General features: G+C 40.9%; 1 protein-coding gene across 1 annotated transcript in view; it reads right to left on the reverse strand.

The window, feature by feature from the left end:
* Nucleotides 1-359: 359 nt before the first annotated feature.
* The window catches only part of POLE (DNA polymerase epsilon, catalytic subunit), an 88,392-nt gene continuing 61,577 nt past the window's right edge, over nucleotides 360-27,174 (reverse strand). The window contains exons 27-49 of the mRNA XM_075829430.1: nucleotides 24,894-24,996; nucleotides 24,720-24,800; nucleotides 22,693-22,815; nucleotides 18,001-18,213; nucleotides 17,669-17,881; nucleotides 17,439-17,582; nucleotides 16,897-17,037; nucleotides 14,676-14,829; nucleotides 14,445-14,551; nucleotides 14,153-14,329; nucleotides 13,843-14,066; nucleotides 12,895-13,115; nucleotides 11,697-11,898; nucleotides 11,359-11,532; nucleotides 10,634-10,759; nucleotides 10,423-10,555; nucleotides 10,138-10,336; nucleotides 9,916-10,047; nucleotides 7,891-8,084; nucleotides 1,078-1,278; nucleotides 863-988; nucleotides 679-768; nucleotides 360-596 (exon numbers count right to left, since the gene is read on the reverse strand). Coding sequence (XP_075685545.1) covers nucleotides 483-596; nucleotides 679-768; nucleotides 863-988; nucleotides 1,078-1,278; nucleotides 7,891-8,084; nucleotides 9,916-10,047; nucleotides 10,138-10,336; nucleotides 10,423-10,555; nucleotides 10,634-10,759; nucleotides 11,359-11,532; nucleotides 11,697-11,898; nucleotides 12,895-13,115; nucleotides 13,843-14,066; nucleotides 14,153-14,329; nucleotides 14,445-14,551; nucleotides 14,676-14,829; nucleotides 16,897-17,037; nucleotides 17,439-17,582; nucleotides 17,669-17,881; nucleotides 18,001-18,213; nucleotides 22,693-22,815; nucleotides 24,720-24,800; nucleotides 24,894-24,996 — 3,592 coding nt within the window. The 3' untranslated portion in view covers nucleotides 360-482. The remainder of the gene's footprint in view (nucleotides 597-678; nucleotides 769-862; nucleotides 989-1,077; nucleotides 1,279-7,890; nucleotides 8,085-9,915; nucleotides 10,048-10,137; nucleotides 10,337-10,422; nucleotides 10,556-10,633; nucleotides 10,760-11,358; nucleotides 11,533-11,696; nucleotides 11,899-12,894; nucleotides 13,116-13,842; nucleotides 14,067-14,152; nucleotides 14,330-14,444; nucleotides 14,552-14,675; nucleotides 14,830-16,896; nucleotides 17,038-17,438; nucleotides 17,583-17,668; nucleotides 17,882-18,000; nucleotides 18,214-22,692; nucleotides 22,816-24,719; nucleotides 24,801-24,893; nucleotides 24,997-27,174) is intronic.

Consider the following 27,174-nt stretch of genomic DNA (forward strand, 5'->3'; position numbering starts at 1 on the left):
ACAGCATATATCCACGGTCTGTGTCCCCGAATGTAACGAACAAGAAACGCAAAAACCTCAAATAAACATACTTACCAAAAGTGTGAGTGCACAAAAAATATTTTTTTTTTTTTAACTAGAAAAGCTTTCTTACTTCTAGGAATCATGGACGATGAGCCTGTACCACCGATCACCTCCTGCCCTGTGTTTGTCAATAGAGGATATGTGGGTGTGCGGATCTTATCTTTTGCTTTGTGCTTATAAATTATCAAAAACATTGGACAATTACTTCAGAGGTTTTGCCTTGATCTGGATCAACACTAAATTTGTATACAAATTATAAAATGTCAAATTTTTTTTAGTCAACCTTACAAACTATGTAACCATATTACAACATTTATTACAAAGTTACAATTTATACAACGCAAACAAGAAGTTGGTCAAATGCTAATCCGGGCTCCGCTAACAGAGTGGGACCTTGTAAAGCCACAATACTCCATGAGTCACAAGGTCAGGTGAGAATTCTGTTGGACAAGCCAGTTGATTGTTTCCAAGAGATGGGGCATCTGGTAATGCTGAGCAATATTCCGGAAGGCATCTACTTGCTCTATGAGAGCCTGAAATTGAGAGATATAGTCAAGTCATCATGACGTATTCATAAGATTCGGTCAACTTTATTATACACTTGTAAGTATGTACCTTCACTGAAATAGTTAGGCTGAAGTCTCCTGCACAGTTGCAGTACACTGGCATGTTTGCTTCTTTCACACCCTTACACTTCAAGCACATCTGGAAATAAGACAAAATATAGGGACAACAAAAATAAATTACACAAATACTTGGTCATCTTATTACTTTAGTTGTTTGCTGTTGCAAGTCTCACCAAATCCTGAAGCATAAAAGCCATCATCTTCTTTTGCAGTGCTTCCACTAATGACATTTCTATGCTGTCAGTTTCATACTCAGCGTGGCAGTTTGAACAAACCCACTGTGGCAGCACAGACCCATCCTATAATGGTGATAAATGGTAAATAAGATAAAATACCTATAAATTATAAAAGGTATTTAAGTAAGGTGCAGATATATCAGAAGACAAACCTGACTGAGAGAAGGGTCCTTGCACAAGTCCAGGTCTCGGCAGAAATTACAGCTTCTGCAAATTATTTCAGGAAGTATATAGGAGCGACATGGATCCCGAAACTGTGCATCTTCTGAGAACTCCCCAACATCAATAAGGCGTAAAAGATCTCTCTTTAATTTGTTAACCTGGTTTGTTATGTTTGAATCCAGAGAGAGAACCTAAAAAAACAAAAATATAGTGAAGTCATTGAAAAATAACAAAAAAATAACAAAACAAAAACCACACACACCCAACAAATTCTTTTACATAAACATTGTTCCCATTTAACCATGCCAAATCTATAATACCAAGTACTTTCAAACCGTAAAAGGGGTTGCCTGGTATAGAAAACCTATTTTCAAAAACATTTTTACACTGAAATAGTGTGCTGCTCAGAGGCAGCTGAGGGCTGGGGGCGTCCCTGCTCTGCCGGGTTAGATCGATATTAGTATCGATCTCACCCGTTTAACCCCTCAGATGCGGTGCACAATAGCGTGCACCGCATCGGAGTGGTTTTGGAGAGAGGGAGCTCCCTCTCTCTCCCACCGACACCCGGCGATACGATTGCCGAGTGTCTGTGTCTCCAATGGCAGCCGGGGGCCTAATAAAGGCCCCCAGGTCTGCCTGGAGCGAATGCCTGCTAGATCATGCCGGAGGCATGACCTAGCAGATGCCTGTCCGTGTTAAACAGACAGGCAGTAATACACTGCAATACAAAAGTATTGCAGTGTATTATAAATGCGATCGCAGAATCGCATATTATAGTCCCCTAATGGGACTAGTAAAAAAGTGGAAAAAAAGTTGAATAAAGTTAATTTAAAAAAAAAATGTGAAAAAAAATGAAAAACCCAGCTTTTCCCCTTACAAAATGCTTTACTATTAAAAAAACAAAATAAAGTAAAAAAGTTACACATATTTGGTATCGCCGCGTCCGTAACGACCCCGACTATAAATCTATTACATTATTTAACCCGCACGGTGAACGCCGTAAAAAATGTAATAAAAAACGATGGAAAAATTGCTGTTTTCTGTGAATACGGACTTTAAAAAAATGTGACAAAAAGTGATCAAAAAGTCGCATCTACTCCAAAATGGTACCAATAAAAACTACAAGTTTCCCGCAAAAAAAAAGCCCTCCTACAATTGCATCGGCGAAAAAATAAAAACGTTACGGCTCCTCAAATATGGAGAGACAAAAACAAATAATGTTGAAAAAAAAAGCGTTTTTACTGTGTAAAAGTAGTAAAACATACAAAATCTATACAAATTTGGTATCGTTGCAATCGTAACAACCCGCTGAATAAAGTTATTGTGTTATTTATATCACACGGTAAACGGCGTAGATTTAAGACGCGAAAAAGAGTGGCAAAATTTCAGGTTTTTTTCTATTTCCCCCCAAATAAAAGTTAATCAATAAATAATATGTCCCCCAAAATGGTGCTATTAAAAAATACAACTTGTCCCGCAAAAAACAAGACCTTATACAGCTATGTCGACGCAAAAATAAAAAGGTTATAGCTCTTGGAATGAGACGATGGAAAAACTTAAAAAATGGCTTGGTCATTAAGGTTTAAAATAGGCTTGTCATTAAGGGGTTAAGCGGATGTTTACTGAATAATTATAGAAAGCAGAAGACGTCGATTTTTGAACTGCATTGCATCATTTACAGCTGTGGCACTAGATGTGCTACTCGCATCTCTTCATGATTCAATCTTAAAAGGGTTTGTCTAGTTGGAACTACCCCTTTAACCTCTTCCCAACATTTGTCGAAAGTATACGTCATGGAAAGCAAGTGCTTCGCGCAAAATGTCGTATACTTACGACAAATGGATGGCACGGTGCCATTATCCCAGGATGTCATCTGTATCTTACAGCTAACATCCTGCTGTAATGGCGGGGACCGAAGTTAGCTTCGATCCCCGCCAATAACCCCTTAAATGCAGGGAACAAAAGCGATCGCTGCATTTAAGGTGTTTGCAGCTCATTGGTACCCCAGCAATGAAATCGCCGGGGTGTCGGTGGCTGCAATGGCTACCAGAGGCCTAATAGTGGCCTCCCGGTCTGCCTAGTACGTAAAACTTCCAGCGCCTGCCCGGAGGCGGGGCCTAAAAGGCTTCCGTAGCCATAGTCAAGGCGGCGCTGGCTCAGGAGATGAGCCGGCGTCATCAGCGGTGGATGTCAGCTGTATGTTACAGCTGACATCCACCTGTAACGGCAGGAACCGGAGCCAGCTCTGATCCCTGCTATTAACCTTTTAGCTGCAGCAATCGAAAGCGATCGCTGCATCTTTGTGGTTGTCAGCAGATCGGCCTTCAATCAAAGCGCTGCAGACTGCTACTATGGCAACAGTAGACCTAACAATGGCCTCCTGCTCTGCGATTACAGAAGCAGATTAGGCCCCGTCCAGAGGAGAAGCCTAATTGGCTTGCGGTCATTAAATGACTGACTGATCTAATACATTGCATTACATAGGTAGTGCCATGTATTAGAAAAAAAAATCTGACTGTTGGACCTTCTAGTCCCCTTGTGGGACTAAAGAAAAGTGTAAAAAAAGTTGTAAAAAAATAAAAGTTTCAAGTAATAAAATATAACACAATCGCACTTTTCCCCTTATCAAGTCCTTTATTATGGAGTGATCAAAAAGTTGCATATACCCCAAAATGGTACCAATAACTACAGCTCGTCCCATAAAAAAAACAGCCCTCATACCACTGTGTCTATGAAAAAATTAAATTAGTTAAGGCTCCAATAAGTCAGGAAATAAAAATATGCGGTTGTGCAGGCCCGAGGGGAACATCTTCTGTTTCAAGAAGCGATTTATCGAGGCCCTAAAATTAGGGAACCAGAAAAGGAAGGGGAGGGCCCAAACATAACTGCTGGAAACAAGGGTGCCCACATTATACCAGGACAACACTTCGCAGCAAAATTCCCCAAACTGCAAAGGTGCTGAGTGTGGACCAAACAGGGGATAAGAAAGGATGCCATATATCAGTGCGACACCGGCCTGTGCAGAAATTCATTACGCTGTGAAGTAATCCTATCTATGGATTATTTTATTGTTTGCAACATCGAGTGCACGCTAATTTCTGCAAAACACCTGCGGGTTAAGATGCTCACTACACCCCTAGGTGAATACCTTGAGGGGGTGAAGTTTCCAAAATGGGGTCACTTCTGGGGGGTTTCCACTGTTTTGGTCCCACAGGGGCTTTGCAAATGCTAGATAGAGACCAGAAACCAATCCAGCAAAACCTGCACTCCAAAAGCGAAATGGCGCTCCTTCCCTTCTGAGCCCTACCGTGTGCCCAAAAAGCAGTTTATGACCACATATGGGGTATTGCCGTACTCGGGAGAACTTGCTTTACAAATTTTGGGGTGCTTTTTCTCATTTATTTTTTGAGAAAATGAAAAATTGAGCTAAAGCTACGTCTTATTGAAGAAAAAGGATTGTTTTTATTTTCACTGCCCAGTTCTAATGAAACCTATGAAACACCTGTGGGGTCAAAATGCTCACTACACCCCTAGATAATTTCCTCAAGATGTGTAGTTTCCAAAATGGGGCTGCTTGTGGGGGGTTTCCGTGGTTTTGACCCCTCAGGGACTTTGCAAATGCGACATGGCATCCGCAAACCATTCCTGCTGAATTTGAGCTCCAAAAGCCAAATGGCGCTCTTTCCCTTCTAAGCCCTGCCGTGTGTCCAAACAGCCGTTTATGACCACATGTGGGGTATTGTATTACTCGGGAGAAGTTGCTTTACAAATTTTGCAGTGCATTTTCTCCTTTAGTAACAAAAATTTATTATGAGCACCTATCATACCACCAGATATAAACTATCAGTAATCAAAGATCCAAAAATATATCTGATGCACAAATAATATCAAATAGACAGCAAAAATAACAAATATAAATCTTTATTATCCCAATAGGGAAAACATTACCCACAAAGTACAAACGTTTAAAACACAAAAAATTAAAAACACCCCGGATAGGAAATGTCCACCGTATCCCATACAAATAGCCATACAATGTTGTAATATTGAGAAATGTATATTCCTAGTAAAGTTCCACCTGAAGATCAGATATCTAGAATGATCAACTAGGTAGGTATATATACTTCACATAACCCATATGTGGGAATGCAGGATAAAATTCTGTATCTAAATAGGCTAATTATTTAGCCCAACGCGCGTTTTGCTTCCTTCGTCAGGAGGTGAAATATGTAGCATATTTCACCTCCTGACGAAGAAAGCGAAACGCGCGTCGAGGTGTTCCTCGGATCAGGTGTTTTTTCATCATGTCCACCCCAGGTAAATAATTAGCCTATTTAGATACAGAATTTTAAACGTTTGTACTTTGTGGGTAATGTTTTCCCTATTGGGATAATAAAGATTTATATTTGTTATTTTTGCTGTCTATTTGATATTATTTGTGCATCAGATATATTTTTGGATCTTTTCTTTTTCTCCTTTAGTCCTTAAGGAAATTAGAAAAAATTAGCTAAACCTACATTTTCTTTGAAAGAATGTAGATTTTCATTTTCACAGCCTACTTTCAATAATTTCTGCAATAAACCTGATAATTTCCTTGAGGGGTGTAGTTTCCCAAATGTGGTCACTTTTGGGGGATTTCCACTGTTTTGGCACCGAAAGAGCCCTTCAAACTGGACATGGTGCCTAAAATATATTCTAATAAATAGGAGGCCCAAAATCCACTAGGTACTTCTTTGCTCCTGAGGCCTGTGCTTCAGTCCATAAGCACACTAGGGCCACATGTGGGATATTTCTAAAAACTGCAGAATCTGGGCAATAAATATGGAGTTGCATTTCTCTGGTAAAACCTGTGTTACAAACCTATGTGCCAAAACAGTGGAAATCCCCCAAAAGAAAAATGAATTTCTGCCCAAAAATAATTTAAAAAATTAAAATGTGTAAATTTCACCTCTACTTTGCTTTAATTCCTGTGAAACGTCTAAAGGGTTAAAGAGAACCTTTCACCTCCGCATACATGTAATGGGGAGGGCTGCACAAACCCTGGGGCACTTAAAAAAAAAATAAAAAATATTCTACCTCACTCCGTTATTTAGATATCGGCGCCGTTATATTTGGCGCCCGATATTTAAATAACCCCCTGAACCTTCAACGGAGCGTGTACTGGCAAGGGGGCGTGTTACTATGGCTGTGACACTGACATGCTGCACATGTATGGGGAGGAGTGACTTTTTAAACTGGGGTGACTTATTGGGGGTTTCTAATATAGAAGGCCCTAAAAGCCACTTCACAACTGAAATGGTCCCTAAAAAAAAAGAGCCTTTTGAATTATTCTTGAAAATTTGAGAAATTGCTGCTAAAGTTTTAAGCCCTGTAACGTCCTATAAAAATAAAAGGATGTTCAAAAAACTATGCCAAAGTAGACATATGGGGGATGTTAATTAGCAACAATGTTGTGTGGTATAACTGCCTAACTCACAAGCAGATACATTTAAATTTCAAAAATTTAATTTCGTGCATCCAGTGTGGCACGAGAAAACAATCTCAGCATCGCTTGGATAGGTGAAAGCATTCCAAAGTTATTACCACATAAAGTCAAACATGTCAGATTTGAAACACGAGGCTCCGTCAGGAAGGTCAAAAGTGGCCAAAGCGGGAAGGGGTTAAGGGAAACAGAGAAGAAATTCATGAAGTGTCAATAGGAGGGAAAAAAAACAAAAACAAAAAGTTATCAAGAGAGATCCTTGGTGTTGCCTCCTGCATTTTACAGGGGAAACCGGCTGCAGGGTACTCATTGAGACATTAAAGATGTAGAGTTATTAACTATCAAACAGGCTGTTTACTACAGAGCATGAAAGCACATTCTTACTATAATAAGAGGCAAGACCAAGGATCTCTCAAGCACTTTTTGGTTTTGGTTTTTTTCCTCCTATTTATGGACACTGAGATTTACCTACATGAGCAAAGTAAACCGTCGTTAATTACGTTTACATGTACGTTTGTGAGCAAATGCATGCACCCAAAAACACGATAGGAAGGAGAGTAAACAATAACAGAACTACGGCTACTAGAAAACCATGCTCGGGCACTCCAGGACTTCTGCCCACGTCACAATCACAGTCCATATATGGACAGTGACGTCGGCAACAGTACTGGAGTCCCAGAGAATAGCATCAGCTGATGCTTTGCTCGGGGACTCCAGTAATGCTGCCGACAGCACTGTCCATATATGGACAGTGACAATAACGTGGGCAGAAGTTGTGGAGTCCCCAGGCAGAGCATCAGTTAGTGCTCTGCTCAGGGACTCCAGCGATAGGAAACTCCTGAATTGACCAAATATGGACGTCGGGAGCAGTGCTGGAGTCCCAAGCAAAGCGCTAGCTGATGCTCTGCTCGGGACTCAAGCAATAGGCAATGTGACAGCCCCTTGCGGTCACGTTCACGAAATGCACATGAAGAGCTCAGTCACGTGGGGCCGCGTCGGAGCGTCATCATTATTAGAAAAGCTCCAGCACTTCCTGAATAATTCATGAGATTTGAACTGTACCATTTAGTACAGATTATTTAATTAAAGTACATTAGTAAGTTACTTAGTGTCACATAAATATATTATTGCAATGCAATTTTTGCTCCCCGGATAACCCCTTAAACAGCAAATGTACATAATGGAAAAGGCATGATTTCTTGAGAAAAATATAATTGTTTTGCTCTATATCCAAACAGTTCAAATATAAAAGACACCTAATACAATACAAAAAAAAAACCCAGATAAACTAGCCTATAACTGATCACCAACACAATCGCACCTGACAAACGTATTTGATGAACTCCAAGGCCGGATTGTTGAGGGGTAGATGGGAACCAGGTAAAATGGGGAACATTTCAGATGGCTCTGTAACATGGCGTGCTCCAGTCACTTTTTTCTGTATCTTCTGTGTGATTGTGAAGAAGTTTTGTGTAAGCTCATTTGCTACATAATCCTGAGAAAAGGTGATGAGTCCTAGAGGAAGGAACAGAAATATAGACCAAAATAAGTCTCTCCTAAATTTTTTGCGAGAATTTTATGTTGAACCTACATACAGATGTAGCCGTCTTTATCTTGACTTTTAACACATTAAATACACACAGTGGCAAGATCCTTTATCTGGACTTTTTCATTGACTTTTCATTGCTTTTGGTGGGATATCACGCTGCAGCAAGTTATCAGTCAAGATAAGGAAGGCTGCATCCGTATATAATTTCTCCTTCTGTTATTAGTATTACTGGACACAATGCAGAAAAAAAAAAAAAAAAAAAAAAGATTAGGCCTCATTCAGACGAGCGTATTTAACGTCCGTGTGCTTTCCGTTGAAAGAGATCGCACACTGCCCAATGCAATTCAATTAGACTCTATTCACACGACGGGGTCTGAGAGTCGGCCGTTTTGGTCAGCTTTTCTCTGCCATTTTGCGAGTGTCCATTTTTAACGGCCGATTTTGACCTATTTTGCATCAGTTTTTCTCCTTGTCCGTTTTAAATACAGATTCATTTCAATGGTCAATCTGGTGCCCCACACAGCCCCCTGTAGATGGTGCCCTACACAGCCCCCTTGTACGTAGCCCGCCCCCCTTGGATGGCACCCCACTTTCCTGTATATCCCGCCAATGTAGGGGACCGCTGAAGGAGAAGTCTCTGACTTCTGTCCATATATGGACAGTGAAGCCAGGGACTTCTGGAGTGGAATCTCCGATCACAGCTTCGGCAACACTGTTGCCAGGGATTAGGGATTGCGCACCTACAGGGAGCAAAAAGATCTCCTCCTCCTCCTCACATGCACTTGGCACTATGAGAAGAGAGCGAGCACGCGGCAGAAAGCACGGCCGCCACTCGGATCACGTCCAAGTGACAGCCGTGCTTTACACGGCCCCATAGACTTCTATGGGAGCCGTACGGCCAAGGGAGAACATTCCAAAATCGGGCAAGTTCCAATTTTTGACGGCCCGGTTTAGGGAGCCGTCAAAAAAAACACGGCCGACTTTCCCTGTCATGTGAATGGGGCCTTCGGCTGTTCGCCCTTGTTTCATGCATCAGTTGCTAAAGAAATACAAAGGAGGAAAAAAAAAAAAAAAAAGTTAAACCAGGAAGTGCTTGCAGAGGAGAAAAAAAAAAAAAGAAAAAGGGATGCCACACAGAAACCACACTGACAATCATATGCATGAAAAACGGCCCGTTCTTGCAGATGCAAGTGTGAGTAAGGCGTTAGGGCATGTTCATATCACCGTTCGCTTTCCGTCTGAGGTTTCCGTCGGGTGAACCCCGCAACGGAAAGTGAAACCACAGCTTCCGTTTCAGTCACCATTGATATCAATGGTGGCGGAAACATCGCTAATGGTTTCCGTTCGTCACCATTCCGGCAGGTTTCCGTTTTAACGACGGGATCAATAGCGGAGTCGACTGCGGGGTTCACCCGACGGAAACCTCAGACGGAACCCCGGAACGGAAAGCGAACGCTGATTTGAACAGGCCCTTATAGTGTACAGATTATATCAAGATCATCATTTACCCACACAATCTTCAGGCTGTCATTACTTAGTCTGAACAATAGGTATCAATTATATGGTTGCCATCTAACCTCACATGTAGCCACTTATTCATGTTCACCTAAAAACAACAACCTCAATTATGTATTAACATGATTCTATTAAACTAGAACGTATCTGCATTTATTAAACAAAAAGTCTGTATATTCTTCAACAACGTTATTAAATGCACACGCTCCTAATGTAATTTTCTACTTTCTGACAAGCTGGAATTTGGGATTCACGAGATTAGATCTCAGATTTGTTTCTTACCAGGCATTGCCCCCGCTTCACCCACTGTCTCTTGTGATACTTGGCTGCTCTGCCTTCGTTTTATTGGGGTGCTGCCAGGAGCATTACGTCTCAACTCTTCTCGCATACTATGATAAACAGCCACAATGTATGCTGTAGGACGAGAATTATATGAAGTAAATGGAAAATGTCAAGTAGGATACAACATATCACATATGAGTGTCCCCAGATTTTAACACTTACCAGACACAATCATCAAGAAATAGCTCTGACATGATGCTGCCTGGGGTAAATACTGAACTATGTTCCAATTGTTCTCCAAGCTTTCCTCCACCTGATCTTCTGGCTTTTCACTGTCTGAGAGAGCACCTGTGTCATCTTCATCATCATCATCTTCACTTCCAGCCCCTTCACTGTCCTCAGATTTCTTCTTCTTACCACTCTGTCAAAAGAGAAGCCATATTCTTTATCGTGCACAACACAGCAATCAAGGAAGGAATACTTTGTTCTAAGTTCATGGAAACATACCTCTCCATAGTGCACACTAGACGGAAGTTTTCCCTTGATCCCTCCATAGTTTGCAGGGTCCATCCAGAGCAAAAATTCCCAACAGCGTGAAAAGGAGATCGTGAGAGAGTGAAATATCTCCTTGGTGTGAATACTACAAGAAGACATTATTGGAATGACTTCACCAGTATGCTGGACACAAACATGTTCAAGACAGAAGGCAGGTACCTACCTCTGGGTAATGTATTCCACATAAGCAATGGCATCTTCCACTCGCCGCTTCTTAGTGCAGAGGATGATGCGATTAAAGTTAGCATACACAACAGAGGAGCCAAGCCGTTTAAATTCAGCTACCAATCTATTAGAGAATAGAAAAGCATAATGTGATCTACCAATACATGTACTTCTTTAAAAGGGGAAAATATTCGGTCATACGTATTCTACATAGTAGAGTAGGCCAGAGTGAAATGTCTTGTGGTATAAAGAGAAATGCGCATGGTCAAAAATCAGAATGTGAGCAGTTTTGCAATGTTTTATAATTTCTACAAAACTACTGTAGTTTCTTCCTTTAAAAAATTCCTTACATTTTAGTGGTGTAAAATACAGGAAAATATAAATGTAAAATCAGGTAAATCTAATAATTAAATGTCTAATGAAATGGAAAGACTAAGAGAAAGAAACTGCTGAACAGATCCACAATACAACCAACAAAACTATATACAAAACACACATTACCAACTATTGGTAATAGGGGACAATACATCTAGCCACGCAAACACTCGCAACAGAATAAACCATCTTTTATATTTATAATTCATGTAAATTCTTATATACTATAACGTTCATGACACCAAACAAAATCCTAATAAGAAAAAAACCCAAAAAAAGACAATAGTCTCATGTACCATAAACCAACATTTTCAACACAAAGTTAATATAGAACCTTATTTTACGCACTGTAGAAACAACTTTTTCATCATATTGTGGAGGGTTCGATGGAGGGCAGGGTCATAGAGCAATGAGGACGGGCTTCGTAGCCATCGGTAGAAGTGCATAACTTGGTTATCTGCATAGACATTGTGGTACTGAGTAATTTCCTTCACCCAGCCTACCACCATACTCTTCAAAATCCTAAGAGTAGAGATAAAATCATGTGTCATACACAAATGACTGTAGATCTAAGTTTCAATTGACACTCATATTCTGCTTTCAATTCCTTGTGCATATTTATTTTTTATAGTAGGTTGTTCCCATTGTATCGATATAATAAATCAACTACATATTAAATACCGTACCTGAAGGTGTTAGAGCAAAGGGCAGTCTCATCATAACTGGCCACAGCACTGGCTTGATTCCCAGTAACCATGTCCTCGAGGGATGCTTGCTGTAGAACATCAAAACTGATGCCAATGCTACCAGCCCCTTCCAGGTCATTAATATGGTGCGATTGCAGGATACTGTTTACAGCCAGACTCTGAAGATCAAGCTCTACACACACTGCGGAAAACAAAAACAAAACATTTGTTAAAGGGGTTTGTCCAGTTTGGGAGCTATTTTTTTTTTATACTGATGACGTATCCACAGGATAGGTCATCAATATACGATCGGTGGGGGTCCAACAGCCACACCCCGCACCCACCAGCTGCTCCAGCTGCCTGAAGCTATGAAGGGTTTGGTGCCAGAAACAGAAGACTCCAACCACTGTATGGCTGTCATGCTGCAGCTCTGCTCCTATTCAAGAGAATAGGAGCAGAGCTGCAGTAACACAGGACGGCCACTATACAGCGGTAGGAGCCTTCTGCTTCCAGCACTGACCCCTGCATAGCTTCCAGAGGCAACCGGAACAGCAGATCGGCCTGAGGTCCAGGTGTCTAACCCCCTATAATCATATACTGATGACCTATCCTGTGGCTAGGTCATCAGTAAAAAAGAAGAAACAAATCCCCCAAACTGGACAACCCCTTTAAGTTTGATCACTTATTTCCAACAAATGCAATGACACACTAGCTTACAGACACATGAAAGTTTACATACATAAATCATTTTTGAATAACTTGCGTATTAGAATGAAGTGTCAACAAGTTAGAAAATTCACTAAAACCCAGACATTTGACTGTAGTTACCTGGCATTAGACAGTAGACACAAATTTCTGTTAAAGTAGTAACCATTGTAGACATTATATAGTGAACAGAGTTTTAAACACAAATATCTAAAACCCTGATGACAAGCAATTTTAGAGGGGTATTCCCATCTTCTACAGTAATGGCATATCGCTAGGATATGACGCCAGCTGCAATACTCGGCACAGCCGGAAGCACATCTGTGCATTTCTTAATGGGGAAAGAAAAAAAAAAAAGCTTTGCCATTTCAGATGGTTGCATAGCAGTTTAACTGCAATGCACATGCAACCGACTATTTACAGTGCATGGTCCTTAACAGGTTAATATGCATTGGTTACTTGCTATCTAGCAGTCATAAGAGTGAGAATTTACCAGTATTGTAACAACCAGGATTATTGATTTCCACAGATGCCCTCTCATCAAACTCCATAACTAATCGGTTATCATCTGCTTCTTTGCCTCCGAGGTCAGGCCGGGAGCTTGGAGAAAGCCAGAGGAGGTGATTATGTCGTCGAAGATGCCTTGAGAAGAACAGGTCTGACCCAAATGTGGATACATCATCTGGCAGGTTCCCCACAGGAAGGTGGTAATATCTTTGTTAAAAAAACAAACCACAAGAGATATAAATAGCCAAGCACAACCTTAACATGGAGAAATAATGCCATGAATTACCAGAATTAAACAACTTAAAGCAAAGGCGTCAGTTTTTCTGGGATTTGCCAAGACATTGAAACGGTCAGCATTAATTGCTAAAGTTTATTGCCAAGCAAAGTAAAAGTTTGCAGTCTGCTGCTAAGGACATAGTGAGTAGCAGTCAAAAAAAAGAATTTAAAAATGGCATGCAGCAAATCTCAACAAATCTGAATACATGCTTTCAATTCCTAATGAGGGGGAAAAAAAATAATTCACTATTCACGTGAAGCTCCAATTTTGAGCCACATTTTTATTAGTAATGCCCTAACAATTTTATTATTGGAATTTCTCGCTTTAAAGCAGCCGCCATCTCATAGTAACTCAATATTCAACTCTCATGATCACAATGTTTGTTGCCGATATAGGTCCAAAAACCACCTTTCAAAACGGAAATTGTACCTTTGATACCTCAAATCTAGAGCAAACAAACCCCTTTTCCAACTTTTGTGTAAAAATCAGAAAAAAATGGATGATGTGTGGTAGGGGCTAGTTAAAGAAACGATCACGGTATTTGCCGGTTATATCCAACTCTGATCTATAAACGGAGTGCATCTTTAATGAATCATGCCGCATAACTTTAAACGCTCAGTGCAGTATTCGATTTACCATTCTGATATAACAAGTTACCTGGCCATGTCGAATGCCTGAGAAAGACAGCTGTCCAAATTAAGATAGTGACGAATCATACGGCGGGCTCCATGGCGCTGCCAGTCCAGGACATTATAACTAATATCATCTGTAACACGTACAGGGACCAGAGGGAATTCTTCTAGAACAGGCATTCCACTTGTTAACCTCTTAGGGGATGAGTTGGACTGCAATGCAATCAGCGTTGGACCACGTCTCTCATCCTACGGAAAACATTGAATGAACTGGCATTATCCTCCAACTAGTTTTTTACCTGCTCAGTCAGCTCTTTTACTTGTATCTAACTTACCTTATAGCTCAGAAGTAGTCTTTGGATTGCCCGATACACTGTTTTTAAATCAGTCTCTGCTCGAACTTCAAAGACGTGTTTCTCAGGGGGCAAAAGCTCCGGGTCAACCCTTTCCTGGATTGCAGTGTGTTCACTTGTATACATACTGCTAAGGTTCGGCATCTGGTTACTGCGAACCTACACGACAGGATCAAAGTGAGGGACGTGATGAACTAAATCTTGAAGACGAAGGTGTTTACAACATACTTAACATAAAATGTTTTAACCTTTAAAAGAATAAATACAAACTTACTGTGTCAACCACAAATACCGCTGACTTTCTCTGTGATGGTATAAACAGACCAAAGAGAGCCTTGTTCCCCTGACAATTGTGGTACAAGTAAATGTGTCTGATACTACCTGTGGAAGAAAAAAACATACAAGAGTCAATTTGGACAGTCTACTGGAACTATAATTACACTGGGTAAAGCAAGAAATGGTTTTCTCAGGATAAATGAAAAAAACAGAAGTGCATTTATAGTACCTGGCTCCAAATAGCTGTACTGGGCTAAAGACTTCATTTCCAAATGGTCCAATTCAAAAGTGTCAGCTTCTCTGCCCGACAAGTGGCGAACCATTTGTTTATTTACCATACATACACAACCAAGCTGGACCACTGACCGCAGCAGAAGAGGGACCTAAGAAAAGGCAGTTTAAAATAGATTTGTATTTATTATTTATAACAAATTGTTGCTTAACTGGTTACCGACACAGGACGAGAATGCTAGTCCTGAGCGGCGAGTACATGGCGCATTAGGACGAGCATTCTCGTCCTGTGTGACAGCCGTCTGTGCGCGTGATTGAGAGCAAGGCAACGGCTGTAATATACAGCCACAGCCCCGATCTGACAGCGGAGAGAAGAGAAACCTTTTCTGTTTGCCGTTAACCCTTTGAATGCCGCGATGAAAGCTGATCGCGGCGTTCAAGGAGAGGGGACTGCACTTTGATCGCGTTACAGAAGATAACGGACGCGATCAAAGCCCATAACTCGTATGGCCAGACAGCCCAGGGTCCATTGAAGGGCCCCAGGTCTGTCTGAACATATTTACTGTTAGGGCATACTGAGGTATGTCCCAACAACTGCCTGTGTACAATCAGTACACAGGCTAATGTACTGGCATATAGATCTATGCCAGTACATTACAGTTACAAAATCAAAATCAAAATGATAAATCCCTTTATGTGGATTAAAAAATGTTAAAGAGGCTCTGTCACCAGATTTTGCAACCCCTATCTGCTATTGCAGCAGATCGGCGCTGCAATGTAGATTACAGTAACGTTTTTATTTTTTAAAAACGAGCATTTTTGGCCAAGTTATGACCATTTTTGTAGTTATGCAAATGAGGCTTGCAAAAGTCCAAGTGGGCGTGTTTAAAAGTAAAAGTACAACTGGGCGTGTATTATGTGCGTACATCGGGGCGTTTTTAATACTTTTTACTAGCTGGGCGTTCTGATGAGAAGTATCATCCACTTCTCTTCAGAACGCCCAGCTTCTGGCAGTGCAGATCTGTGACGTCACTCACAGGTCCTGCATCGTGTCATACGAGCGAGGACACATCGGCACCAGAGGCTACAGTTGATTCTGAAGCAGCATCAGCGTTTGCAGGTAAGTAGCTACATCGACTTACCTGCTAACGCCGATGCTGCTGCAGAATCAACTGAAGCCTCTGGTGCCGATGTGTCCTCGCTCATCTGACACGATGCAGGACCTGTGAGTGACGTCACAGATCTGCACTGCCAGAAGCTGGGCGTTCTGAAGAGAAGTGGATGATACTTCTCATCAGAACGCCCAGTTAGTAAAAGTAGTAAACACGCCCCGATGTACGCACATAATACACGCCCACTTGGACTTTTACTTTTAAAGACACCCACTTGGATTTTTGCAAGCCTCATTTGCATAACTACAAAAATGGTCATAACTTGGCCAAAAATGCTCGTTTTTTAAAAATAAAAACGTTACTGTAATCTACATTGCAGCGCCTATCTGCTGCAATAGCAGATAGGGGTTGCAAAATCTGGTGACAGAGCCTCTTTAAATGAATGTAATAAAAATGAAAAGATAAATAAAAAGAAAATACACAGAAACAATATTTTTTATAATAAATAAACTTTTTAAAATATAATTCCCAAAAGATGAAAGACATATTTGGTATCGCCACTACCGTAACAACCTGTACAACAAATGTATAATATTATTTGATGATGATCGGTGTATGGTGTAAAAAAAAATAAAAAATTAAAACTGCTGCGGAACTGCTTTTTTTCTGCATTTTCGCCAAAATAAAAATGTATAGCAATTAAACGATAATGTATTTGTACCAAAAAATGGTACCTACATAAAGTACAACTCGTCCTGCAAAAAACAAAGTCTCATACAACTACGTCGTACAAAAAATAAAAAAGAGTTATGAGCATCGGGATGCAAAGAGGGAAATATAAAATTGTTCTATCCTCAAGGCCAAAATTGGCCGTGTCCTTAAGGGTTTAAGGTAGTCTCATATTGGGCATATCCACAGGATATACCATAAATGTCAGATAGGTGAGGGTACCTGGAGGTGAGACCCGCACTTAACAGGAGAACAGAAGTCACGTATCCTGTGGACGACGCAAATGCTCAAGGTGGAAACACCTATTTAAAAAGGTACATTTGTATGCCCCTACATAAAATACAAGTGACCTTAGAAGTGGTATTTGTGACTTATTACCTGTGTTTCGTACACTCCCTCGATGTCTGGAGCAGACAGATCCGCATTAATCTCATTTATGTGCTCCTGGTACATGTCCTCTGGTACAGAATATTCATACAAATTAAACACTGGGTTAGAGCGAGGCAAGATTCTATTCACCTGTAGAAATAAGAGTGCATATGGTTTTTTGATAAGCGAAGGCCTTGTAACCGTTAATGCGGTCTCTTAGAACAAATCCACTCATGCAGACTGAAGCAATATTTATAGCATTTTATGCAGTTAATTTACAAGGGGAAAGTGGAAAACTTCTGTGTTCTCGGTTGACCACCACTATTGTTACACACAAAATGGCAGTTGCTGATTGTTCACGAGACAAAAAGTTGTAGACATTTGTGGCCTCAGCAGTATACCGGCAGGCATACATACATTACCAGCTCCAATATTTCAGGTTCCCCTGCGGAATGCATAACCAGCTGTGTCAGGGAGCCCACTAATCTTCTGAAATGAAAAGAAACCGGCACCATTGAACAATACATTTATGACAGCAGAAAAGCACCAACCTTTTTGTACACCACCGCTTCCTCTGTTTTGGCTACTCTTTGGTTGACATAGAAAAGACGAGGAATGTTAAGCTTGATGCAGTGCAAGTCGCTGCCAATCACTGCCCACAGGTGGAAGATACCTGGCTGACTGCTTTCCCCAATCTGAAAAAGTTAGAAGAATGTAATTAAAAGCTTATAGCTCTTGCTGCACAGATCACTTGCAGAAAAAAAAAAGTCAAAGTCTTAACCTGCACAATCTGCCAGGGTAGGTCAAGAATGCTACGAGCTGTTCGACGCAAGAAATTGCCTAACCCAGCTGTTTGGGCTTCACGGACTACACCTCCTGCTCCAGGGACTGCATCTCCATCCTCTAATCGTCGTTTCTTCTGTCGTTCTTTGCGCTGACGTGCCTGTATCTCCCACTTTTTCTTGTGATAACGCAACCAAACGAGTCTCTCTTCCTGTGAACGTTCAATTGAATAGAAATCAGGGGGGAAAAAAAAAACAAAACACTAACTTGGAACCTAACTGCAGCCAGTGATAACGTTATGAAAAACCATTCGATAAAAATGTCACTCACATTTGTGGTGCCCAGTGGAGGTGGTTGACCCAAGACCTCCCTCCAAGACTGTGTAAGTGCTAAATCTTGTGAGACACCTTGACTCTCCACTGCTGTCGTTACACGTTTTCGCTTTGTACTTATAGGAATAGTGGGCTGCAGACGTTTCCCCACTCCAAAGTCCTCAATATCTGCAGTTTGTGAGGAATCTGGCTGCTGCAGTTGTGCGGTAACCTAAAACATAACAATGTCATATGAACTGCAGCAACAGGTTTTTAAATAAAATACTTTTACGGGCTCCAAGCAACAACTTTTTCTTACGACTGATCCTGGCCATTTAACTACTTAGATGCTACTTACTAAGCCGTTGAGGGGGCAGCCCCCTCCGACAGCCTTTCCACCCCCCGACACAAACTAGTGGCGCTAATGGTAGTCATGGCAGCCCAGGGCCTAATGAAGGCCCTAGAGGTCTACCTTCTTTCTGCTCCTGTTAAGCCTTGCCTCTGGCAGGTCTTAACAAGAGCCGATAAAAATGACAATATACTGCAATACATTAGTATTGTAGAGTATTGTACCAGCGATCTAATGCTGGTTCAAATCTGCTAGGGGGGACTACTAAAAAAAAATGCAACAAAAATAGTTAACGTTTATAGTAGTGTACAAAGTATATTAAACAATTAAAAACAAAAAAACAGCTTTTCCTATGTAATGTAAAAAAAGATAGACAAAATTGGTATTGCCCGGTCATAAGTCTTTACAATATAAAACAATAACTAGGGTAAACGCCGGTCAAAGGAATATATATATTTTTTTTTTTAAACACTAGAATCTAAATGTAATAGAAACGAATCACAGTCGTATGTACCAAAAACTGCTACCAATAGAAACTACAGCTCGTACCGCCAAAAATAAGCCACCACACCGCTCAAATCGATGAAAAAAAAACTAGGAAAGTTATGGTTTTCAGAATATGGCAACAAATTTTTTTTAACAAAAATAGTTTGTCAAAGTAGTAAAATATTTAAAAAAAATAATATAATAATTTGGTATCACCGTAATCTTGTTGATCAACAGAATAAAGTTGAGCTGTCGTTTTTATGTTTAAAATCAATTTATTGAAATACAAAAGATGCATATCATAAAGAATCGTAGCAAATCTCATGCCTAATGGCATTGAGTTTTTCGTAGACTAAAATCGTATTCACGTTTTTTTTTACCGCTGTAATTGAAATTAAAGAGGGCCTCCAGTTTTGTGCTATATGGACGTCATAAGGAATTGTTTATAATTGGTTTATAGTCCCTAATAAGCAAATTTCCAGAGCGATCTCTATACATACATTCATCACAGAATTAGCGAATGCAATGATGGCTTTCCAAAAATGATGGACTCTACGACAGGTCCACCACGTGTGCTGATGAGTACCAGTATGATCAGGATTTATGGCACGTATTCTGGTTGGTACCATATATATTCTATGTAAAACTTTGAGAAGTCTCCATCAGAGTGACCTGCAGACTCCCCCCTGCTAGAATTAGCACAAATAAATCTCCATTGATCCCGGTCAAGTTGGTTCCCCAACTCCTTCTCCCACGTAAGAATAAATGGCAATTTGCCTCCAGCAGGCGGACTGGGTGACACTCGTGCGGGTACGTGAATAAGGAAAGTTAGTAATCCCGGTTGATTAGCCCTAGAGGCAAAGGGATTCCATAGGTGATAGCTCAAATTTTTGTTACTTGGAAGTTTATCGGCCCAAAAAGCTGAATACCTGTTGGGTCCAAGTTGTTAATTTTACAGCACAAACAAAGCCGTAAAAACGGAATCCAAAAGAGAAAAAAAAATTTAGTTTTTCCCAATTTCACCCCCAAAAAATTATTTTTCAGTTTCCCAGTACATCACATGGTACCTTAAATATTAGTAAAAGAAACTACAACTCCTCTCGCAAAAAATAAGCACTCACACTACTCCATTGATGGAAAAATAAGAAAGTTATTGCTCTTTCATGGTGGGGAGTGAAAAATAAAAAAAAATAAAACGAAAAATGGCTTGGACTTAAAGGAACAGTGTCATCACAAATTATTTTTTTATATGTTAAAGATGTTAGTGCTTTATTAAAAACGTTTATATTTATTTGTGTGTTTGTGTTTTACTTTTTCTTATTTTTACACTTTTTCTTCCCTATGGGGGCTGCCATTTTTTGTTCCATTTCTGTATGTGTCGATTAACGACACATACAGACATGGAATACGGCAGCCACAGTCCCATAGGGACTGCGAACGGCTCCCGTCCCATTCACTTGTGTGTACGGCGTCTGTGTGGGAACTGCGCATGCGCCGCTCCCACACAGTCCAATTTGAAATTGGCGCCGTCCCGCGCCATTTTCCTGTGGACCGGAAGTCGCGGCCGGACAGTAATATTACTACTTCCGGTCGCGGCTTCCGGACTTGTGCACTTGGACCAGCGGCAGCAGACGGAACGGACGGGCCGGAGGGAGCCGCGGCGGCAGGAGCAGGTAAGAGATTTATATGTATGTTCGTGTTTGTGTACGTTTACTACTGTATGTAAACCTACTACACTGTGTGTTAGCTCAAAAAATGGCGACACACAGTGTAGGAGGTTACACCGTTCAAACCCCTCGTTTATCCCGGCACTAGCCAGGATAAAGGAGGGGGGGGGATGCTGAGAGCTCACTAGAGCGAGGGCTTTTTATCCAATTTTGCAATGCTGCAATTTTGGGAATAGCTCCATCTAGTGACCAGAAATGGGTAATATTATAAATTAGAATTAATTTATAATATTTCCTGACTCGTGAAAAAAATAAAAAAAATTTGAACAATGTTTAATCACCCACACACTAAATGTTTAATTAAAAAAAAACAAAACAGGTTTTTCTGGCAACACATTCCCTTTAAAGGCTACAGTCACACGAAAAATGGCCAGCTGACAGACATTTTCACAACGACGCTGTAAGGGAGTATTCCCAAGTTTTTGTTTTTTTAACGGCCTGTGAATACTGGCTGTCAATAAATAGATCATGTTCTATTTTTGCCCATTTTCACAGCCCTCAGAAGTGAATGGATCAGTTAACTGCCGTTTTTTAGAACACAACGCCTTGTGACGGCCATTAAAATCTGATACCGGCCTCACAAAAAATCTCTCCGCGCACAGCGCTACTTTAAAGAGGCTCTGTCACCACATAAGTGCCCTATCTCCTACATAAGGAGATGGGCGTAATAATGTAGGTGACAGCAGTGCTGTTTATTTAGTATTCACTTCAGTATTGTTAATGTGTTAGTATAAGATCGCACATAAGGATCTAGTAGGATCCCTATGCGCTGAGTAAATTAATGGAGAGGAGTGAATGACGCTGATTGGTCAGCGTCATACACTCCCCTGTACAACGCCCACTTGGTCTAAAGTAAAAATACGCCCAATTGGGCATTAAGCAACTCATTAGCATAAATCTAAAATCGCTAATGAAGTGGTAAAAATAAATTGTTTAAAATAAAAAGCGCTGCTGTCACCTACATTATCGCGCCCATCTCCTTATGTAGGAGATAGGGCACTTATAATGTGGCGACATAGCCTCTTTAAGAGCCGAGCCCAAGAAAGCCCTTGATGTCAGGGCTTTCAGCTATGGTGTCCCCGGACAAAGCTCTGGCCGGGGGCTCCGGTCTAAGGAAAGCCCTTGACGTCACGGTCTATATATGGACAGTGACGTCATGGGCTGCCTTTAGGAGCGGAATTCCCAGCCAGAGCGTTGCCAAGATACCGGCATCTCAAAGCCTCTAGCGTCACTGTCCATATATGTGAGTGTGACGTCAGCGGCTCTCTCCAGAAGGTGAATCCCCAATAGCGCTATCTACAGGGTTGGATGTGTGGCGCTATGGTACCATCGACAGTGGCATTTTCTGGGGGTTGGGACAAAATATGGACATGCCAATTCAAAACGGCCATGAAAAACTGACAGTTATCAGTTTGTGACAATAGCCTAAGGGATTAAAAGACTGTCTGCTCTGGATAACTATTAAAAATCAAGAGCTTCCTATTCACAAACACTTTTTCTACAACTACTTACTATTCATTCTCCAGTCAAAGGCACTCCAGTAAAAATTAACATTTACTGTAACGTGTGGTTCCATGAGAAACAGCGGATCCATACTTTTGTTTTTGTACGGGCCACAAAAGGTTAATACAAAATGAATGTAAAGAACCACATTAGCAGAAATCTCATGACATAAAAGCACGGATGAATCCATGAGTATTCTAGAAACCTTGCTTAAATACCACAACCTGTAATTATCAACAATTAACAACAAAGCTAAAATAGGAATAAAGTAAGAGCACAGCTAGCAATGACTAATTATTAATGAACTAGATCCGGCCACACTGCTGATTATTAGTCAAGCTTTTACCACTTCCAAGTTTGGATTAGTTACACTTTCCATTAAAATATGCACCTTTTCAGTACAGAAGACCGTTTTTTTCTGCTTATTTAATTATTATTAACGGAGATGTAGCCACAATATTGATGCTTATGCAAAGGCATTAGGAAACACTCAAACAAAACAAACAGTGCCACCATCCGGACCTATGAGAAATCTTTCAAGTGTGAGCGGATACACTTCTCATAAAAGTAAATAGGAGTTCCTCAGTTGCTATATAAAGAACAGTTCTAGAACGAATATATTCAGTACCACAAACATAACACTCACTTGTCTCTTTCCTTCACTAGTGAAGAGTTCGTTAATTCTTTTTTGTTTATAGACATCATTTTTCTCAAGCAACTTCTTATGCAGCCAATCTGGGTGCCTTACACGGGGGACAGGATTCTTCACCTAAACACACACGAAATAGGTATACATCATTAGGTAAATCTAAAGACAAGGTTTTATCGTATCATAGTTAGTAAGGCTGAAAAAAAAGACAAAAACATGTCCATCCAGTTCAGCCTATTAAAAGGTTTGCTTTGTAGAAAACATATTTTATATATTCTAGAGAAATTTTTCCATAGCTCAAAAAAAAAATTTTTTGTACGATTAAGTTATTCAAAATCTGTAATATAGTTTGTTTTTCAATTCACTATTTTGAAAATCTGCCTGGAGCATTTTTGTTTACATCAGGGATGAAAAACCTGTACACAGCTAGTCCTGCTCTCAGCTGAGAAGTAGATATGTAGCTAGTCTAGGTAATCATCTGAGAGTTAAATGTTTCCAGGCCGATACATGTTACCTATACTGATACATTGTTACAAAATATTAACCCGTTAGTGACCGGCCCATCATGTTTCTACGTCGGTCACTAACGGGCCTTATTCCGATGCCATAGACTTTTTACGTCGCGGCATCGGAATAAGTAAACAGAGCAGGGAACTGTCAAATCTCCCTGCTCTCAGCTGCTAGAGGCAGCTGAGGGCTGGGAGCGTCCCTGCTCTGCCGTGTGAGATCGATATTAGTATCGCTCTCACACGTTTAACCCCTCAGATGCGGTGCTCAATAGCGAGCACCGCATCTGAGTGGTTTTGGAGGGAGGGAGGGAGCTCCCTCTCTCCCCCACCGATACGATCGCCGAGTGTCTGTGTCTCTAATGGCAGCCGGGGGTCTAATAAAGGCCCCCAGGTCTGCCTGTAATGAATGCCTGCTAGATCATGCCGCAGGCATGACCTAGCAGATGCCTGTCCGTGTTAAACGGCCAGGCAGTAATACACTGTAATACAAAAGTATTGCAGTGTATTATAAATGCGATCGCAGAATCGCATATTATAGTCCCCTAATGGGACTAGTAAAAAAGTGAAAAAAAAGTTTAATAAAGTTAATTTAAAAAAAAATGTGAAAAAAAATGAAAAACCCAGCTTTTCCCCTTACAAACTGCTTTACTATTAAAAAAACAAAATAAAGTTAAAAAGTTACACATATTTGGTATCGCCGCGTCCGTAACGACCCCGACTATAAATCTATTACATTTAACCCGCACGGTGAACGCCGTAAAAAATAAAAAACTATGGAAAAATTGCTGTTTTCTGTGAATACTGACTTTAAAAAAAATGTAATAAAAAGTGATCAAAAAGTCGCATCTACTCCAAAATGGTACCAATAAAAACTACAAGTCGCCCCGCAAAAAAAAAGCCCTCATACAACCGCATCGGCGAAAAAATAAAAAAACGTTACGGCTCTTCAAATATGGAGACACAAAAACAAATAATTTTGAAAAAAAAGCGTTTTTACTGTGTAAAAGTAGTAAAACATACAAAAACTATACAAATTTGGTATCGTTGCAATCGTAACAACCCGCTGAATAAAGTTATTGTGTTATTTATATCACACGGTAAACGGCGTAGATTTAGGACGCAAAAAAAAGAGTGGCGAAATGTCAGATTTTTTTCTATTCCCACCCCAAAAAAAAGTTAATAAAAGTTAATCAATAAATAATATGTACCTAAAAATGGGGCGATTAAAAAATACAACTTGTCCCGCAAAAAACAAGACCTTATACAGCCATGTAGACGCAAAAATAAGAAGGTTATAGCTCTTGGAATGCGACGATTGAAAAACGTAAAAAATAGCTTGGTCATTAAGGTCCGAAATAGGCTTGTCATTAAGGGGTTAACAGAGGTTTGTGCTGCTAATGTAGCTCACAGAGAATCACCACCTTACACTTAGTTCCACCCGGATCTTGGAGTGAATATGTTCAGGACATATTGCACTCTCCTTTTTATACATATTGTATGAGGCCATTTTCATACCTGCTGTAATGCTGCTGGAATTGTAATGATTTTTTGAATTGCACTGCCGAGACGCTCTATGTAGTAATCCCAGTCTAGAATCTGGAGGATTAAAACACAAACGCAATAAATAATTTATCATATAAGTAAATGCCAAAGAATCAAATAGAAGAAAATGACAGGAAGGTAACCAACCGAGCGTATGTCTAAATCGTGTAGAGATGGGGTTTTCAACCACTTTCGTAGATAATGTCTCTTCACTCCCAACTCTGCCTGAAAAATTGCCAGAGGAATAGCTCTGGAATTAAAGAAAAAAAAAAACACAGAATCAGGACCTACAATAAAAAAAAAAATAAAGATCCCAGTGGTATTCTAACATTTATCGGAAAAGCGTACCTCTAGGTTATAAAACAAAAAGGATTATATTGCAGGAGATGGGGCAGCTGCCCGGGGGCCCGAGGCTACCATGCCCGCCCCAAGCACAATGTGTTTTTTCTGCGAATCGCAGCAAAAAAACGCAACTAAACGGCATTGTGTATATCCTGTAAAGGACCTGCACACATAAAAGGTCACATGACCTTATGTCTGCAGTTCTTGTTACGGATTAGAGACCTGCTGGTCACATGACCACAGATCCTATAACAGCAGCAAGAGCAGACCATGAGGTGAGCTGCGAGGTAAGTATAAGGGGGTCTGTATTTAGGTGGCCTGGGGTCTGTTCTGTATTTAGGGGTCTATATTTAGGGTGTCTGGTCTGGGGTCTATTAATTTATGGGGTCTGTATTTAGGGGGACTGGTCTGGGGTCTATTAGTTTAGGGGGTCACGTCTGGTGTCTATTTAGGTGGTCAGGTTCGAGATCTATTTGGGGTGCTTGTTCTGGGGTGTGTATTTATTTAGGGTGCTTGTTCTGGGTCTGTATTTGTTTAGGGGGGTCTGGTCTGGGGACTGCAATAGTTTAGAAGGTTTGGGGTCTGTATGTATTCTAATTTATTAGTCTGAGTAAAAGGGGTTGTCCGGGCACATCGGTAGGTGACCAGTATGAAAAGTCGGTCCGTGCCCAGACTACCTCTAATGCATGGTTTTGGGCCCTGGTGTCTGAATTTTTGTGTTTCTATAGAAGCTGAAAATGGCTGCAGAAGCGAGGACCAAAGATGTCTCATCAGCAGACTTAGTCATACCAGTCTGTGTCAGATGTAGAAGAAAAGAGAACGAATCCTATCGAAGACGACGTCACTTGTGAGTCACTGGATTTATAGAGGATCTGTCCGCTCTCCCGACATGTCTGTTGTAGGAAATCCTTGTATTCCACATAAAGTCTTCGCGTACCCAGGACTAATAGACAAATGTGTGTTACCATCCCCATTGTCAAGTGGATGCGTCCCTACATAGAGCGATACAGTCAGCGATGGTTGGAGACTGTCAGTATGTAGGCAACCCTTTGACAAGAGGAATCTTAACACCCATTTGTCAATGCTCTCGCAGAAATGTGGTGTTAACTAGACACCGCAGAGCGGCAATGGGGAATGGGGGCCTCAAGTTTGTGAAATAGCTTAGGGCCTGTGTTCTACTTAAACCGCCACTGGTTACTCACAGTAAAAATCCTTTTCGGGTCACGTTCATTGATGGGACACAGATGATGACCTTGGGTATAGCTGCTGCCACTAGGATGTAGACATTAAAGGGGTTTTCTGAGATCCTCCCCCTCCCCCAAAGTAAAATACGATCAATGTGCTTTCCCTACTGTAATCAACCGGCTGACACTATAAGTCCACAAAAAAATCTATACTTAGCATTCCTAGCGTTCGTCGCGCGACAACTGCTTACATAGATTTCAGGGCGTGTTTGTTTTCATAGCCAAGAAGCATGCATTAGGCTCCTCCCCCTTGTTTAATGCGTGTAACAGAGAATAACAGGGAGCCGCGAATAAGTGCAAAGTTCCACCACCTGCAAAACCCAGTAGAACAGAAAAACTGCAGATAAGACCACCTAGCGGCCGTACACACCTGTAAAAGGTAAAGCTCTTTATTGAACCACCCACAAATACCCTAAGGATCGAGTAGAGCGGGCTGTGACCTGGAAGGGGGCTCTTTTCCCTTTGATTGGTTTGCCTCACCAATGGCTGACTGAATCCAACTGCCTTAGAGGCCCACAGACCTTGCCTGGAAGCCTCTGGGACCACAAAGATAATCTGATTGGCAGAAAGAAAAACTTTGACAAACTTAAATCCGTAACGTACAGACAATGACAAGATTGTGGAGGGACTTTCCCCTAGGATGGGAAGGCGAGGTAAAAAGCGAGAGGAGGACAATATCCTCAATGTAAAAAGCCTATACCACTTGGGTAGAAAAGGAGGCGACTAGGCAGAGTACCACCTTGTTTTGGCAAATCACCGGGAATGGAGACTTGCCAGATATGGTCGCTTGTTCAGAGAAATGCTCAATGGAGGTGATGGCCACCAGAAAGGCTACCTTCCAA

This window comes from Rhinoderma darwinii, chromosome 1 (assembly GCF_050947455.1).
Source record: "Rhinoderma darwinii isolate aRhiDar2 chromosome 1, aRhiDar2.hap1, whole genome shotgun sequence".
Lineage (NCBI taxonomy): Eukaryota > Metazoa > Chordata > Amphibia > Anura > Rhinodermatidae > Rhinoderma > Rhinoderma darwinii.